At 33.6% G+C, this 19,386-nt stretch overlaps 1 protein-coding gene across 2 annotated transcripts; it reads left to right on the top strand.

Moving 5' to 3' along the window:
- Positions 1-819: 819 nt before the first annotated feature.
- POU1F1 (POU class 1 homeobox 1) lies at positions 820-15,650 on the top strand (the record flags this gene model as incomplete). Of its 2 annotated transcripts, none has more annotated exons than XM_081235835.1 (6): positions 820-961; positions 3,796-3,867; positions 10,989-11,213; positions 13,276-13,440; positions 14,415-14,475; positions 15,347-15,650. In XM_081235835.1, 6 exons carry the CDS (start codon positions 820-822, stop codon positions 15,555-15,557), a joined length of 876 nt encoding a protein of 291 aa, XP_081091961.1. In that variant the 3' UTR covers positions 15,558-15,650. The 2 variants fall into 2 exon arrangements, with proteins under 2 accessions (XP_081091961.1, XP_081091960.1); XM_081235834.1 differs by having other exon boundaries at positions 3,718-3,867.
- Between the last annotated feature and the right edge of the window lie 3,736 nt (positions 15,651-19,386).

Below are 19,386 nucleotides of genomic sequence, written 5' to 3'. Positions count from 1 at the left end.
ACTAGAATAGTGTTGACATCTAGTAAGAGCTCACTAAGTGTATGTTCTTGTTGAATAAATTGAAACCAAGGGAGAGATACTATCACTAATGTTCATCTTCTCTACAAATTACTACAATTTTATTTAATATTTTATCATTTTCTATTTGTGATATAGTAAAAATTCAATAGTTTTTATAGTTTTTCGAATTATATTGAGTGTGAATCACTAGTTGGCAATATATTCATTCTCACATTTAGTCTTTTATGCTTCTTTCAATTTAAACTTAAAAATTCTGCTTCTTAAAATTATGTAGCGTGTACTTCTCTTGTTTTGTTATTTTTCAGATTTAATGAGGTTATAAAAAAAGAAAAATCTCATATGTATAAATTTATCATTTTGTTAGTAGCAAAAACACACCTAGTATTTTTCAATTCATTGTAGTGTTATTTCTTTGAGGGACACTTTTTTTTTTTTTAAGTTCTTGATTCCTTTCTAAAAGACCTGAATTACTGAAGTTGTCAAATAAAGTTTCATATTTCTCCTTTGCCTTCAGTCTGTACCCAAGAACAAGCTTCCCCTCTTGAGCATGGATTATGTTTGGGTAAGAAGGAAGACTGTCCAGATTGATGAAGCAATACCCCTGGGAAAAGACGATTAACATGTATAAAGGGATTTCCCTGCAGTATAAATACCAGCACGCGCCCTCCTGGTGCTCAGAGCCTTCCTGATGTATATATGCAGGTAGTGAGATTTGAAACAGCCCTTTGAGATGGTGATATAATAAAACTCTGACTTGAGGAGCAGCACTTCTCCTCATTTTTCTACTCTTTTGTGGGAATGAGTTGCCAACCTTTTACTTCGGCTGATACCTTTATACCTCTGAATTCTGAGTCTTCTGCAACTCTGCCTCTGATAATGCATCACAGTGCTGCCGAGTGCCTACCAGTCTCCAACCATGCCACCAACGTGATGTCCACAGGTACTGACTCCAATAACCGTCTACGTGTGCCTGGGCCTAACATGTCAGGGTGGATGCTTTGAATCTTGTCAGTTTAGAATCTCATTGCTTCTTTTATTTTCATTGGTGTTAAGTTAAATATTCAGGATATTGAAGAGGTCAAAATGCCTAAGAAAAATTTCAAGAAATATTAGTAAGTGTAGTAATTTCTATTGTTGTTGGTTTTATTATAAAAGAGATCTATTTTCTATATAAGTAAACAGTGAGTCTGAGATTTATTTGGTTTTTAGATTACATTTACTACCATGTCTAAAAACAGTCATACACCTCACAGTAAACACAACTGAATGATTCCCAATACCAACAACAATGGGTTTCAAAGAATAAAATAATTAAGTGTTTAAATACACTTACATTTTTAGCATAATTAAAAACTCAGAAATCAAATCTAGAGGCAGTATAATATTTAGAGCCCATGGAATGAGTTGAATTTTCTCAAAATTGAATCCTGAAGAGACTTCAAAGTTTTTATATTTTCTTATATAACTTTCTTAAATGAAAATTAAACTTTAGAATTCAAATATATTGTCTCAAACACAACCAAGCAAATAAGTATATTTTGTTAATGTGTCCATTTTTTATGCAGTAACAAAGTGTTTTGAAGTTGATTTATAAACAGTCTTGAGTTGAGTAAATGTCTTCTGTTTAACAGCACTTTCCACTTGTTTTAAAAACAATCTAAATATGAACTAAATTTTATACATTTAAAAATCAAAATTTGAGTTGATACATTTATATGCTGATTTAAAGTATTTTAACCTTATCTTTTGTTATAATTAAGCAGTTTTCAAACTTATACGTAAGTTTGGCATTAATCTTCGGCTGAATTTTAAAGTATCTAGAGATCATATATTTAGACTTTGGGAAAATTATTAATGTAGTGATTATTTATCTACTAAGCATTCTCAGAATTTAATTTAAAATGTACTAATGAAAATATCCTCAAACATATTTTTTGGAAAATGTAATAAAGTATTTTTATCAAAGAGGTGTGGTATAAATAAATTTAAACAATTATCACATAGCTAATTGTATATTTTACATAATAGGCATTTATATAGGTTGGTGATGAGAAGGATAATGCATTGTATGCTTAATCTACTGTGTGTGGATAGTATTTGGCTAGAATAAAAGTAAAATTTGGAATTGAGGTTAAAATTAAGCAAGTTTAGGTCAAAACCCTATTTATTTATTTAAAAATAAGTAAATAATGTATAAATAAATCATTTATAACTAATGTATAAATATTATTTATAACTAATTTATAAATAATTATAAATAATAATGTATAAATAAATAATTTAAAAATAAATAAATAGTGTATTTAGTAAGTTAGCCTACCCTTTTACACTACTTCCTCAAATCAGAAAAACAAAAGGTATTTAAACCTTGGAAGTAAAAAAATTCATAATCAGTAAAAGTGACCTAACGTGTTTTAAATAACAATCACATTGATTTTTATAATTTTTCCATCAAATTGTAATCATATACATCTAATTGTCTAAGTAAGGAATTAAAAATAGTAATTATAATGAGAAGAGCACTTAGATATTGAATGCATTTCATGTTTATTTGTTTAATTTTGGAATGCATAGTGATCATTATAAAGTAAAATGACTTCAGTTCTCTCTCTGTGTCAGTTGTAAAATGAAAATTTATGCAGATATTTTAAAATATTAAAAATTGAGTTATAGTTAGGGAAAATATGTTTTACTTTCTGAAGAAATTTTGTCTTTAATCGGTAGACTATATATTTTCAAAGGATTCTAAATTTATTCTTTATAATATTTCATATTATTCAAGAAGATACAATTTAATTTATGAAAATCCACCACTACATTCAGGATATCATGAAAAAAAAGCGAAAATAAAATACATAAGAAAACATTGGCTAGTGATTTTATTGTCAGTAGTCCATTGTTATTCATGTTTAAAGCTTGATAAAAGTTTAGTAATTCAAATTTATAATACTTTCAACATACACATTAATTCAATGAAACCTATAACTATTTATAAATGAGGTTAAGTTTATATGCTAGGTTCAACCTTTATAAACCTCAAGTTATGCAACAACCAACGAACTTATTTTTTGACCAGCTTCATCATTAGAATTGTTGAATTAATTGTGAACATGAAGAAAACCTACAACCTCATGGTTTCAACACCAGCCTAAATACATCGTACATTGTCACAGGCTTTTCATAAGCCTGTGAACTTAGTGAGGTTTTTATAATTATATCCAGTAAAAGGCTAGTGGCTCTGCCATTTCCTCTATGATAGAAAAAAATTGTTAGGTGAATAAGCAGAAGTAAAGACTGATCAGGTGTTGATTTCTGTATTCATTGTTCCAGAAAAAGACCACTGTATTATACTATGTTATACAAGAATTTTAAGAAACTATCCTCTCGTCAGTTCTTTGCAATGTCTATATTGGGTGGAACCTGCGAGAATTCGGCTACTTCCAATTAGCCAAGTTTCAAACTGGTCAATCACCCCAACACAGAGCACAGGATATAATTAATGAAGGCTCTAGTCCACTTTGATGATTCATGATCTCATTATTTGAGACAAATTTCAACCCCTAGTTTTAACCTACTCTTCAGAGAACCGCCCCCAAATGAGAACAAATTATTGGCATATAACTTTAAGAATAGCTTAAACGTGTACTTTTGAAATGAAACGAATGTGTCTTGAATCCTCGTACATTTTCTTACCAGTCCCGTCTATTTTGTCTTTGATCCAAACTCCTAAATGTTTGTGCACATATTTCTTGGTGACAACATTGGGAAACACAGCAACAGGACTTCATTATTCTGTTCCTTCCTGTCATTATGGAAACCAGTCATCGACCTATGGAGTGATGACAGGTAAGAAAAATTGTCTTTACATATAAGCTTGAGTCTGGGGACACTTGGATGGATTTCCTGGGCCTGAGGGAATCTTGACCAGAGTATATCATGAATTTCAGATCTCTTAACCTTGGAAATGCTGGTAAAACCACCGCGTATTGAAATGTTCTCTGATCTGTGATGTCTTCAGAGACCATAATAGTTATACCTGATTGCCCCTATTCTACACAGCTCTGAACTGCTATGCTTCTTAACTCTTGTGTTTGCTTTGTATGATTTTTATTTTAATTTTCTACTGCCAAACTGCTCATGGTCACTTGTTCATGCCATTAGTGGGCTTGCCTACAGTAATAATAAGGTAGCCACTAGACTTATGTGTCTATTTAAATTTATAGGTAAATTAACTAAAATAAGGTCAAATTTAAAATTCAGTTCCTCAGTTGCACTAGCCATATTTCAAGTGCTCAGTAATCTTATATGCCTACCAAAGCAGATAGACCAACTTATAGAGCATCCTCCTCATCACAATGTTTTTTCTGGCCATTTGGTCCATAAAGATAAATAAGACATTGAAGGCTAAGAGTGATTTGCAGCTGCTTTAGCAATAGTTGAGTCTTTGGCAGCCCTGTCTGAGATGCTTCTGAGTCTTAGATGAGATTGACATAGTTGAAGTTACATATCTTTTTTCCCTTTGGATAAGTAAAGCATCACTAGATCAAGATAAACTACTTGTTTATTGACACCTGCATGAAGATATTGATAGCACATTTCTTAAGGAAAAGAAAATATGACCTAAGAGATCCACTCGTTACAAAATTTATGACTTAATTTTAGGATATGGCCATAAAAACAATTTTGCTGGGCACAGAAGTTTTTTTGGGTATCCCGTAATCTTTTATATTTATTTCTGCAGCAGGGAGAGAAATACTGTGGGTAACAATAAACTACCAAGCATCTATGGGAGAATGTGAGTGTGTGTGTGTGTGTGTGTGTGTGCATGCTTGTGTGATATTGAGAAACTCTGGATAGAGAAATCACATATTAGGGAAATCTTTTCTTGTGTTTTGTTATCCAGAGTAGGTAATAAAAAATCAAATATGGATTTATGCTTATACATTTGAAATAAAATTGAACAAAGAATTTAGTTCACCAACCTTTCATTTCTCAGAATTTCTCAGTTTAAGACTCAATAAAACATTAAAACTTTAAAATAAAATATTCCAGGACAAATTAGCTTCTTTTTACCTTCTATTAGGCAGCATTCTGAATAAACTAGTATCCTCACCTTTATATAAATTGAAAACTGATGTTCTTAATGGTTACCTGTAAATCCTAATGTCTCTCTTTAATAAGTAAGAACTAAAGAAAGCCATATTTTTTCTTCCTCTCTGAAAACAGATCATTTATGATTCATATACGTAGTAGTTAATCAGTATTCATGGTTAATGAGAACAGCTCTCGATGATGAACTACTTTCATTTTAAAATAGAATAATGTGCATTTAGCCACTAGAGGTGTAGGCAGAATGCTTTCTGTGGCCTCCACCACATTTTGATTATGGAGACTGGAAATAACAAGCTCATGGCCACGTGCTGCCCTTTCTTGGAGGAAAAAGGCCTCTCTCTTCCTTCACAGTAAGTTCCAGGAGCCCCGGTACAACTATAGGCTCCCTCTATACCCAGCAAGTGGCAGGAATGAATTGAGGTTGGCACAAAGATAAAACCAGCCACAGACCAAATACTTTTTGATGGTTTTTGCTACCACCTCCCTCTCACCAGATCTAGGCCAGTGTCTGTGGGGTTCACAGCTGGCCTGAGAAATCTAACACCCTTCCAATTTCCAGGATTGGAGAGAACAGGCCCAAGTTCACACTGAGAGTCCACAGGCAGCTCAGATTGTGCTGGTACAAGTTTCCTTGGCAGTCTCAGCAAACTCTCTTCCTCATTAAAAGTTAAAAAGGAGAGGCCCCTGGAAAAGCCCTTTAAAATGATTCAAAGCCTGGGTTGGTGACAATCACAAGAAAAATGGCCCTAAGATTTGGAGGTATTGTTGTAGTCTTAAACCAAAATTAAATATATTTGTCACTGAAAGAAAAATTCACCATAGCAAGCATAGAGATTATATTTGAGTATTTTTTTGAGAGGGATATCATTAAAATATGGTGTGCTTTATAATTTGTTACAGTGTCACTATTTTGACATACATTTGGTAATTAGCCTTTGCATCATGGCCGATTAAATCTCAGAGAATCTGAACCTTTCTGCCGTCATCCCCAGAGAAGCTACACAAATTGAGTTGTAAAACACAAGAATTCAGAAGTATTCAGGAATTCAGAAAAGGTATAAAAAACACAAGAGAAACCTGGCAATGTCATTTGAATTTTCTGAGAAGTCTCAATGCGTTCATCAAATCAGCTGCTTCCACACAATCCACAGAAGCGTTTAATCATCAACAACAAAGACAGATTCATTGTCACATACTCCATATAAAAGTGAAGCTGCAGAAAGAACAATATTTCAAAGGCTGTGAAATTGCTTTCTTTGAATATGGTTATTTTGTCACTATACTCTGATGCTTACATTTAGTTTGAGCATTTCATTAAATTAATAACCCATCGGAAGACAAGAGCTATAGCTAATATTTTGTTAAGGTTGGTAGGGAGGACTCTAATCATCAGATGAATCCACTGTGCTTCATAGTCCAGGTGTGGGCATACCAAAGAGAATGACTGATAGGATGAAATGAATTAGTCACACCAGGAACTAATTACAAACCTTGTTCAAGTCAGCATCTCCAAGTGTCAGTCTCTTCGTATCCAAGTTGCAGTGGGTACCACAGGTCTATCAGAGTTGAGTTGTGGCAACTTTGTACCAACTCAACCTGGCTTTCTCGATCTTCTCTTCAGATATATTCTCAGTTATATCTTCTTCTGTCTCTTTTCTCCTGAGAACTTAGATAATTCAACAGCCTACAGTATAGATAATAGGAAACAGGGAATTATAAATGCTATTCAAAAATCTCTTCTGGAAAAACACAAAATAAAATAACAACAAAAAGCCTTCAAAACTTTGATTCCTGGGTATCTGACATTGTGTCTCTTCTCCAGTTTCTAAAGCTGGGTCAAAGTTAGAAAACAAGCTTAATGAGCTGTGTACTTTGTCCACTGTCCTGTAGAGACTGGGCAAATCACCTACATGGTAATGATTGCTAAATCCAGCAAAGTTATGACATAATGGCCACCCAAGTTGTGCTATAAGAGTCCTTGCTTAAAAATTAATTTTATCAGGAAAGCAAAATAGCTGATATTGGAGAATTAATCAAGAAGATGGATGTTGTTTTCTTATGAGAAGTGGAAAATAAGAGAAAAGATTAGTATGGCTGCAAGTGCCCTTTCCCTGGGCTAAGGCAAAGGGTAACAGAAATCTGTTTGACAGTGACATAGAGAAATAGTCTACTTTGGAGCCCACCTCTTCATTCTTAAGTTGTCTTTTTTTTTTTTTTTTTCTGTTTGATTTTTTTTCTTTTATTTAGTCTTACTTTTCCCTAACTTATTCTGGTTGTGTTGACAATAAGGGAAGGAGTAATTCTGACCATCTTTTGCCTCTGGATCATGAAAGGACTTTCAGTAGCACTGACACTATGTATTTTCCCTAAATTTTGTAGCCTCTGTCTCAACTACACAACTCAGTGATTGTAAAGCAGCCACAGGCAATATTTAAACAAACAGGCATGGCTATGCTCCAAGTCAACCTAATTTATAAAACCAGGAAGAGGACCCTGTTGTACATGAATAGGATGTACAAATGCACAAAAGAGAAAAAAAAATCCATTCAAATTTATGATTTGTTTCACGTTGTCAAGCATGAGGACAAAAAGAAATGGAGATATTCAAATGCACTTTGCTGTGCATGTCTACAGCAAGGTGGGAGTATTTTACTGTGTCCCTCTGCTTCCCCTGTTTGTTCTTTTAAAGCTTCATAACCTCAGAGATGTTGTCAGTTAACATCTGGCTGAGCCACATGATGCAGAAGAGCCCCCTGCCCTGTATCACAGAACCTTGAGCCATGTCCCCGCAAGGCAAGACCATGGCCTCCCCATCACCTGCTTTAAAAGACTCACCTCTATTCCTCTCCCTCCTCTGCCACCCAGAAGTACATGCAGAGCAGTTCAGAAAGGCTGTGGTGGATTAATCTGCAGTGTGAAGATACATCTTGGGCTGTAAAGAATGTACAAACATTTCCAACCTATTTAGGTGGGAGCTTGTTCTAGGCTTATAGACAATTTTGCTTTAGCAATGTTTTGGAAATTGTTCATGAAACTTCTGCTGCACACGACTCAGTGCATCTTATTCTCCTCCTCCCCAACCTGACTTTTCAATAATCCAGGCTTTAGAAAAAAAATTTAAATATCTTGTCATGTATACCGTACCAATCACTCCCCATTTTCCGCCAAATATAGGATCATATGATAGAAACCACAGGTTGTTTGGCTGTGCTTGTGACTGTCATGAATTTCTGTTTAAGGTTAGTTCCAGGAAAACCGTGTCCTTGCAGATAATTGTGGATACTTTCACTTAACGGAAAATAAAAACTTGTCACACTTAGTGCTTTCCTTTTTCCTCTGGATGCCAGACTTTTGAACATGATATTTCCTGTGTACTTTTTATGGACTCATGTTCAAATTTATTTGCTAAATGTGCATTTCTCCAGAGTATTTATAATGTATGAACTAGCTTTAAAATTTTCCAGAAATAGAGATGGCACACTTCCAATATTTCATTAAATAAATATAATACTTTTGTCTGAAAGCGTTTGTTTAATGTAGCCAAATATGTTTAAGATGCAGAAATCTTTAGTCACTTGATTTCCCTGAGTACAGACTACCTGAAAAATGAACTGATTATTTTGATGTGGTTTACTGCAATGTTCATTGGACTTCTAGTTTCAACTGTGTAGTGAATTCATCATAGCACCCAAGGAGAGTTATTTAATTTGTTTTTATTCAAATTTTAAATTTTGGTTAAAAAATACATATCTTTTCTACTTCATTTGTTTATATAAGTATAAGAAGATGACAAATGTAAAATGAACACAGCACGGAGATTTGTAGCAGCACAACTATTATCAGCAAGAAAAATTGAAAAGAGTGATCAAGATTGCTAACAAATTCAGACCTTTCTGCATCTCATGTAAACGATATGCAACAAATTACTTATGTGAAATAAAAATAATTTGACACAGATTACATGAGTTATCCAAAGTGCCTTAAAATACATTAAATATGCAAAATAAAACAGCAGCCTGATTTGTCTCTGTTTTTACTGTTTCTCAGAGTATTTCATCATTAAGTGTATTAAGTGGCATTTGCTCTTTCTGAATGATGAAAGAAGTGAAGATTTTTTAATATGTGTAAGATTCAACTCTGAAAGCAAAGCAAAAGAAAAGTCTTGAGATAAATATTAAGTAAATGTTAAAATAAAAGTGATCATTTTTCTTTTTTATATATTAGTCCTTTCTTTTAGTTCAACTAACAGAAACCTAAAACTAATAGAAAGCTAAAAATGAACCCCAAAGGTAATAAACATTAACAAATTGAGTTATGTAATAAATTAAAAATTGATATTAAGAAAAAATAAAACTGGATAATTTTGAGTTTTAGAAGTAACATTAATTGCTCTAGACAGGAATATTTTCTTTTGTATATTTTTTACATCTGTGAAACGGCTAAATTTATTTTATGCTATTTTGTTTAATTTCTCAATCGTATGTGTATTTTGCTTCAGAAAAGTAATATAGTCTACTGGATAGGGGTACACTATATAATTACATATTCTCATGTAAATAATATAAGCCAACAATTTGCTGACTTACACTATTCTTTGCTCATTATGTGTTGATATATTAATGTAAGCTTTATATATTCTGGCAAAATACACTATTACTCATGTCTGACTTGTGAATGTATTTATAGAGAAATTATAGGTAGCATAAACTCGTATTTTTTCAGTAAGCTTCTAAGAATGTTTACTGCAGGTATTCTGTAGTCATTTATTTTTAGTTTAAATACTTATTTGTACTCATAAGAAAGATTATTCATTATTGCATATTTTATTTACATCAAAATGTCTTGGTTATACAGGTATCATTTAATATAAATTTAAGTTAAATCTCTATGAATAAAAATGTAAAGTACTGATGAAGAAAACAGAAATAAAATGTGTGGGAGTTTGGCTTATACCATCCTCTAACCCACGCTCCACAACTGAGGCAGGCTCTTCTTTCCAAATGAAGAATGAAACCTAGAAGCAATTAAAAAATTAAATCTTTTAGTTTTTTGTGATTTATTTAACTCACTAAATGGATTCAATGCTTCATCATTTATGGGTGATCACCTATCATATCTAGAACTGAACCCTTTCTTGCCACTTACTTTTGCTTCCTAAATAATTGTCAAGAAGTGATTCCATTATATTTTATACTTTTCAAGAACTCTTGTTGCTGACTTTTTAATAGAACTTTAAAAATTACTTTTTGTTAATGTCTGTCGCATGTTAACGTCGAATCTATTTAAACATATTAATGTATTTTGTGTTCTCATAATTTTCTTTTTACCTGCCTTTACTAAATTCAGCATTTACTAAAAAATCAGTGGGGTTTCTTAACAATGTAAAATCAAGTTTTTCAATCCTACGAAAACTTCCCAGCATAGCCCTTAACCACGTGCCTTGATTATAACAAACATCATAGATTATTTGTTCAATGAATTAAGAAAACAGAGATGAATATGTACATTCTGGTTAAAGTTGAACCTCAGATTCCCAGGAACAGATGTCTTTTAAGAGAAAAAAATGATGGAAAACTCACACTTCTGTGAAATTTGCTTATTTCTATTTTAATTATTGGCAAGTCCCTGCTTCTTCCCTTTGGCTTTTCATTATCTTCGTTTTTGCTGCTCCCAGGAAGGTGGAAAATAAATCATCGCATTTATACTAAGTTACTCTTCTATTTCAAAGACTGAATGTCAGGTAACCTTTCAGAATTGAGACTGGCTGTCACAGAATAATCTTATGGGCCAAACTCTTGCATGTATAGAAATGGGGGATAATTACAAACGGTCCTTTCCTTTTCTTGCTGTTACAGGGAGCTTAGCCCCTTGTCTTTATAAGTTTCCCGACCACACCTTGAGTCATGGCTTTCCTCCCATGCACCAGCCTCTCCTGGCAGAGGACCTCACAGCCGCTGATTTCAAGCAGGAGCTCAGGCGGAAAAGCAAGTTGGCTGAAGAGCCAATAGACATGGATTCTCCAGAAATCCGAGAACTTGAAAAGTTTGCCAATGAATTTAAAGTGAGAAGAATTAAGCTAGGTATGTGCTTGTTATGAGCAGTGGGGCACACAACCTGCTCTGCAAATTCTTACTGTTACTCTTCAGTCTCTTACACTCTGCTCAGAAGTCCAAGACAGTTCTCATTCTACATCTCTACTGTGGATGTAAGTTACTCAAATGATGACAAACCTACAAAAACCTTCATTTCCCTGTAAATTCTTAGTAGCCAAAATACATAGATTTCTAAATTAATGGTACTCTTTTTCAGAGATAAGTTTTGAAGTGCCTTTTTTAACCTGTATTTTATTTGAAGAGATACCTTTGTATGATTCAAAGGCTAAAAAGGTATAAGTGAAATATATCCCTTCTGCTTGTTTTTCCTGTTTATCAGTGTTGTGTGGCCTTCCAGAGATATTTTATGCATATACATACAAGCAGATACATATATTTCTTCATACAGATTTTTTTTTCATTTAACTATTTGTTTTGGAGAGTTTTCAATATTAGTTTTTTAGAGAGCTTTCTGTAATGCATCTGCCAATTTCCATTTTATGAATATACTACCAGTCACCTGCTGATGGAATTTATATGGGCTTCAATCTTATGCTACTGAAAACAATACCACAATAATTAACTTCATAAATGTCATTTTGCACCTATATAAATACATGTGAAGGGAAAGTGTTAAAAGCAAAATTGCCTGATCAAAGAGTATGTGTGTTTGTAATATCGATAGATGTCAAATTGGTCTCTGTGGAAGTTGTACCAAATGTTACTACCACCATGGGTGTCTCTTTTGCCACCCTTCAGAATATGAGCTCCATGAAGGCAGGAATTTTTTGTACTTTGTTTTTTGTTTATTTATTTCTTTTTTGTTTTCTTCTTAGGGGCATATCCTCAGCACTTAGAACAGTGACTGGCACATAGAATAAAAAAATAGTTGTTGAAGGAAAAAGATGCTATTAAATCTTTTGGATCTTTGCAAATCAGATAGGTCAAAGTAGTGCCTCATGGTAGTTTCATTTTAAATTTCTCTTACTATGAGTGAAGAGTGAAAGATGTTCTTTCATGTGTTTGTCAGTCATTTGTAATTCCTTTTCTGTGAACTGTCTGTTCTTAGCCTTTGCTTACTTTCTATTGAAAAGTGTTTTTAATGTAAATAACCGTAATAATTAACCTTGATTTTAATGCATGAAATGTATTTTTTAATGGATTGAAATGATGGTGCTAACTTTTGCATTTGTGAAATGAGCCACTGGTAATTTTTAATGATATTTATTGATGGGCATCATATGTAATCATTTTCTGCATACAGGTATATAGCCTTAGGCCCTGAATTAATAAGTAGTAACTATTTGTCATAAACACAGCAGTAGGCATCTTTATGACATTCATTTTCAATTTGCTATTTATATTGCTGTGAATGTTTCAAATTTTATATTGATGCTTTATATCAACTTATATTCTAAAAATGTTTGAGGCAATCTATGAGAACTTTTTGCCTGGAGATAGAAGCATTATCGAATGATTTCATAAATATGCTTAGAGGTATACATAAAATATTGTGTGATCAAAGTCTCATAATAAACATGTTTTTAGGGAAAGTAAACACAATTCTTAGTTTTAGGGAAAGTAAACACAATTCTTAGTTTTATCTTCAACATGTTGAATTTTTCACTCTTAAAGTTGAGATAAAAATATTTATGCTATATCACCATGTATTTTATGCATTATATTTAATATACTATAGATTTTGAGTATATATCATCATTTGTTTAATAAAAATGATTAAGAGAGAATTTTTAAATGTCTTCTAAAGTGTTTATGACACATCAAACCAATCTGGCTAAATATTATGAATGGCAGATGTTCCTACCTGAATTCTTTTGACTTCTAAAAAAGTAATTTATTAACTAGAAGGAATTTTTTTTGAAATACTGAACAATTCTACACTGAACCTTACTGTTATTCTAAGTTGCCAACAAATATATGGTTTAAAGTGGTAATTAATAGTTGACAAAGATACACAAAATTCTACAATGGATCAAAATGAATGTTTCTTGAAAAACTGAAGTTAATGGCCTTTGTTGTTTTTTCACAGGATACACCCAAACAAATGTTGGGGAAGCCCTGGCAGCTGTGCATGGCTCTGAATTCAGTCAAACAACTATCTGCCGATTTGAAAACCTGCAGCTCAGCTTCAAAAATGCATGCAAACTAAAAGCAATATTATCCAAATGGCTGGAGGAAGCCGAGCAAGTAGGAGGTACTAAAGTTGTTTCTGGAGACCCAGTGATGTTCTAACCTGAAAACAATGCCTTCCCTTGGTTGGATTAATGCTAAAGTGAGAGGCTTGAAATTTGGTTTGCGTTTGCTTTTTCTCTTTGACGTGAAAAATAAATATCTTGTTTCATCCCACTAAAAAAAGCAAGGCCAGGGCTTCCCTGGTGGCGCAGTGGTTGAGAGTCCGCCTGCCGATGCAGGGGACACGGGTTCGTGCCCCGGCCCGGGAGGATCCCACATGCCGCGGAGTGGCTGGGCCCGTGAGCCATGGCCGCTGAGCCTGCGCATCCGGAGCCTGTGCTCTGCAACGGGAGAGGCCACAACAGTGAGAGGCCCGCCTAACGCAAAAATAAATACATAAATATATATAAATAAATAAAAAAGCAAGGCCAGTGCGAGTGTAGAAATAAGTTTACTGAGAATGTAAATTGTGAGAGAATAAACGGCATAAGGAAAACTTCTAGACAATATGGCATAGGTGTGAAGTGGTAAAATGATTATTTTTAACACATCCAGATTGTTTTGCCTCTGGGCTATATACGGTAGTAATTATACATGAGTCATTTTCATAACCTAGTATAAGTGTAGCCAGAGCATTTACACACACAAGCAATTGCTAGGTGAGCAATTTATTGTGATAAAATTATCTACTTATATTAATGTCAAGGCTGGATAAAGAGCAAGGTTTGAGAGCATTCAGAGCAAGTGTTCCAACTAAAAGTAGGGATATGATTTAAAAGACAATTGTTTTTGCTAAGTTAATATTTATTTCTGTGTTAACGTTTTAATCTAACGCTTGTAATCTAAAATGATGTAGACCACAAAAGTTTAAAACAAAAATGTGTGGTAATTTTATTTTGCATTGTTTTATAAAGAAAATTTTGAATCCAAATCTGATAGTTAAAATAAAAAGACTTACTTTGTTTTTTGTAATTATTCATCTTTTCCCCATCACAGCTTTATACAATGAGAAAGTGGGTGCAAATGAAAGAAAAAGGAAACGGAGAACAACTATCAGGTATACTTTTGAAATAGAGTTACTGGAAAAGAAAAAGATATTTTACAAATGGAATGAGCATTTAAGCATAATATAGGTTCAATATAACATAAAAATGAATAGAGTCAATTGAGAAAATAAGATAGGTGAAATAGCATAACATTTAATAAATTACTCGTGAGATATAGCTGGAAATTTAAAATTTGATGGAAAAATATGTATTGTTTGATCCAAGAACAGTTTTACTCTGCAAGTTTTGGATAAAACAGAAACTGGACAATCCCTTCTAAATAGAGTGACCGTTTCTATTGTCCTTTTAGACATAATTCTTGCTCTGGCAGTATGGTATCTATGTTATTACAAATAACAAAACTAGTCACCAGTATTTTAGCTGCTTAAAGTTCAAGGTAGCTCCTTGCATTTCAAGCCAGAAAGATTGTTCATTGATCTTTTTGTAATTTCCATCAGGCTCACAGAGGAATTGCTAAAATACAGTTTTTGTTTTAGTGGGTTAGTTTACACAAAACATTTCATTTATTGTAAATAAATGATTTCTGGAGGACATTTAGAAATGCCTACAGAATTATTTCCTTCTCAGTAAGTCAGTGCCCTCTTGTGGCACAAAGTGGGATAAACACAATGTCTGAGTTCCCCTACTTATTTCTTCCTGTGACTCTGGTATAGGTAGCCAACGTAAGACTAGCAAGCATCCAAATGTTCAACAAACTGCACATTTATCTTTGTTGAAGAGCTTTGAAGGTGTTTTCGGAGTCTTTAAATTTCCTTTTTATGTTAATATTTAGGAAATTCAACCTAACAATTTTGATCTGCCAAAAACATCCCTAAAAATATCCTATCTCCCTTTCTCTCCTGTCAACTCCCCACCTCCCAGTATTGCTGCTAAAGACGCTCTGGAGAGACATTTTGGAGAACAGAATAAACCTTCCTCTCAAGAGATCTTGCGGATGGCTGAAGAACTGAACCTGGAGAAAGAAGTAGTGAGGGTTTGGTTTTGCAACCGAAGGCAGAGAGAAAAACGGGTGAAAACAAGTCTGAATCAGAGTTTATTTACTATTTCTAAGGAGCATCTTGAATGCAGATAAGATTTCCTATTGTATAATATCCAGTTGTTCTATTTTTCATTCCTTTCTCTTCTCCAGCCAAAATAGAAATTCCTTTTTTGGTTAGCTTCAAAAAAATCATATCAGTAACTTTTGCAGAAGCTTTTCTTTTCTACTTTAAAAATCAATATGACAATTTAAATTATATTGATGAATTATTCTCAGAAACCAAGTTGTACTTTTTAAGCCAGAGACTAATAGGAATAAAACAGTGATTCTCTCTCTCAATATATCTCTCCCTCTCTCTTTATACACACACACACACACACACACACACATACACAGGGGAGTGGTCTTTTAAAGTTTCCTTTTCCAAAGGCTGTGTATTTGCTTTTTAATATTTTAGTCAGTAATGTCACATAAAGAATATCAGCAGAGAAGATCCAATTAGAAAATTCCTTAACTGATGTCCTGCTTACCATCAACTCTGATAGTTTGTTTGAACTAAACTTTTTTTTTTTAATAAATTTATTTTATTATTTATTTATTTTTGGCAGCATTGGGTCTTTGTTGCTGTGTGCGGGCTTTCTCTAGTTACGGTGAGCGGGGGCTACTCTTCGTTGTGATGCACGGGCTTCTCGTTGCAGTGGTTTCACTTGTTGCAGAGCACGGGCTCTAGGTGCACAGGCTTCAGTAGTTGTGGCACATGGGCTCAGTAGTTGTGGCTCGCGGACTCTAGAGCGCCGGCTCAGTAGTCGTGGTGCACAGGTTTAGTTGCTCCACGGCATGTGGGATCTTCCCGGACCAGGGCTCGAACCCGTGTCCCCTGTGTTGGCAGGTGTATTAACCACTGAGCCACTAGGGAGGTCCTGAACTAAAAGTTTTGCACTTAAGAACCACAGGGGCCTTTGAATTTTATTATTGCATTTAGGAATAAATCTTAGAAGTGACACCTTTGAAGTTAACATTTAGGGCATAGAGCCCAAAGAAGTGTTTCAAAGGAATCTGTAGAAATATTAAGTTATGTTCTTTTTATTCTTCCCAGACATTAGCTTTTTTGATGTTTAGCTTTAGAAAACATGCTTTATTGATTCTTGAGCCCCACACTGCTATTTCTGTAAGCTGTAAAAGTGCAAGGAAGATGTCTGGCTTGTTTGCTGTTGTTTCTCCAGTGTCTGGGAAAGCCTGTGCTCACAATGGGCATGCAGTCCTTGTTAAATGAACAAAGGGGTGTGCTCTTAACAATGGCTACAAACTTGAAGGGAGTCTAATTTAATAACATATTTTTGAAATCTCACAACCTAGAAAATCTGGGGTCCTATCAGAAAAGATGATCACTTTTATGTAATTGGTTAGAATATGATTTATTATTAATAAAAAAGTTTACTATATTGAGCTTTTCAATTCAGAGAGTTGTACCTTGAGGGACATATTTATTTAACTTATAAGAATGTGCACTGTACAGCACAGGGAATATAGCCACTATTTTATAATAACTTTAAATGGAGTATAATCTGTAAAAATATTGAATCGCTATATTGTACCTGAAATTAACATAATATTGTAAATCAACTATACTTCAATTTAAAAAAAGAATGCACTTCTTTAAAAGTTGTGGGCAGAAGTAGACTGTAATGCAATAGCACTATCAAATAATGACTTTGTTTTGCATTTTGAATGTCAATCTGCTAGCAATGTTTATCTAACTTATTTTATGTAACAAAAATGGGAACAATTAGACTAAATTTTTTTATTTAGAATGCTTACTAAATATACTGTCCTGTCTCTTGTTTTTTGTAATATTAATAAAACCAAGCATTATACAGATCATAATCTATGTAGATTATGTTTGTGCGCACATAATCAGCATTAACTGGATGGCTAGAAACTTTGATATATCATGAACAACAAAAAAATTAGTTTTCATGGGATTGACATACATACACTGATATGTATAGATAACTAATGAGAACCTGCTGTATAGCACAGGGAACTCTATTTCATGTCTCTGTATGGTCGACACTAACACAACATTGTAAAACAACTATACCACAATAATTAAAAAAAATTAGTTTTCAGTGGCCTGATCATCCATGCTTAAGCACACATCTAGCACCCAGGAGTTGTTAAATAATATATATATTTAACTATATAATATATTTAATATATAAATATATATATATATATATATATACTATATATATATATAAAGGCTTTTCTTATTTGAGAGTAAATTCCAAATTATTCAGCTATGTGGATTTATAAGTACTTTCTCTTGATTTTTCACCTGCTTAAAGCATACATTAGTTGGGGGAGTGATCCTTTAGTTTGCAAAAGGCAGGGCAAAATGTACATACATATATACACACCTAAAAATACATATATGCATGCCTTTGAAACTTGCAAATAGAAGCAAATGTAATGCAATATAAATCTAGAATAGTTTTTGCACTTAAAATCCAGACTTTTTGCACTTAAAATATGAAACTGCTGGGAATGTTTAATCTGACATTATATAGCAAAAACAAGCATGTATACATGCTTAGTCATCATTACAGATGTAAGTTTAGATCATATTATCAGACATTCATTTTAAAGGTCATTCTTTGCAACTTTAGATACAATTAGCATTGGAAAGCAATTTTTCTCCCTAAAAATATTTTGAATCAATACTTAGTATTGAAATAGCAATTCCTTAGTTATTTAGCTATTCATTGGTTGTAAATGCACTGGTATTTGCTATTAACTCATTTGTATAAATGAGTTTTGAGACTATATTTTCTAACTATATTGATAGAATTTTAACAGATACTGGCCTTTTTAAAAAGTAGAAAATGGTTCATGTTATTTAGAATCCTAAACTGCAATTAAACAAATGACAAATGTGATTTGCTGTGCAGTATCTATGTGTTCATACATTTGGGCATAAACGTCAAAAGCTGACTTTAGCCACACAGCCTTTCCATCTCATATTTTTGTGAGCTCTTCTGTGGTAAATCTTCAGGAATTCAGTAGCGTTCCACTAAAATGGAAAGATCTGTCACTTACCTATTGGTATACTCAATTTTACCCTGTAGAGGTGGTTGAGAAACTCATTCATGTAACTTACCTTTCCATATCTAATGGTGGAAGTACTTATTTGTTAAAGGAAACATTTTCAGTGTTTGGGGACAGAGGGGTGTGTGTGTGTGTGTGTGTGTGTGTGTGTGTGTGTGCGCATGCACGTGTGTGTGCATGTAGTGCGTTTTCAGGCTCTTAGGAGGATGGCTTGTGGGGGAGGAGGAAGTGTGTGTGCTGTTCCAATAGCAGCGTACCTCAGATCAGACTTCAGGATCCTCAGGCTTCAATCCAATCGACTCTTGAAGGAACTAAGTTACAGGAATGGTCTTAAATACCTTTATGGGACTCAGCTTCTAAAGAAAGGAAATTGGAAAAGTTAATCTATTTTTTTGTAGCTGCAAAACCCTATTCATGTAGAGTAATGGCATCAAAGGAGAAAGTCATCACAGGTCTCTTTTCAGATCTGCACATACACTGTTTTAACATGGGAGTGTCTGAAATAGGGGTACATGTTTAAATTGGGCCCACTGGGATCAGGCTAGAAGTGTCGCTACTGGGCTAGTAAGGAATGCACATGTGGCCAAGGGGCAAGGGCAGGCTTCTCCTAAAGGCATTCATTACAAAGAATAAAATACACATCACTGTGCAGGTCAAATAACATAAAGCTCACAGGCTACTAGATTCCCCACTCTGGTCTACAAGGTCACTTATCTTTTTAAAAAAATTTTTTTAATTTATTTTATTGAAGTATAGTTGATTTTCAATTTTGTGTTAATTTCCTGAGCCCGTTTCCACTATCCCTACCATGATC

This window comes from Mesoplodon bidens, assembly GCF_964165515.1.
Source record: "Mesoplodon bidens genome assembly, chromosome: 5".
Taxonomy (NCBI): Eukaryota; Metazoa; Chordata; class Mammalia; order Artiodactyla; family Ziphiidae; genus Mesoplodon; species Mesoplodon bidens.
The sequence above is the reverse complement of the archived record's forward strand: the minus strand, read 5'-3'. Positions and strand labels throughout refer to the sequence as shown.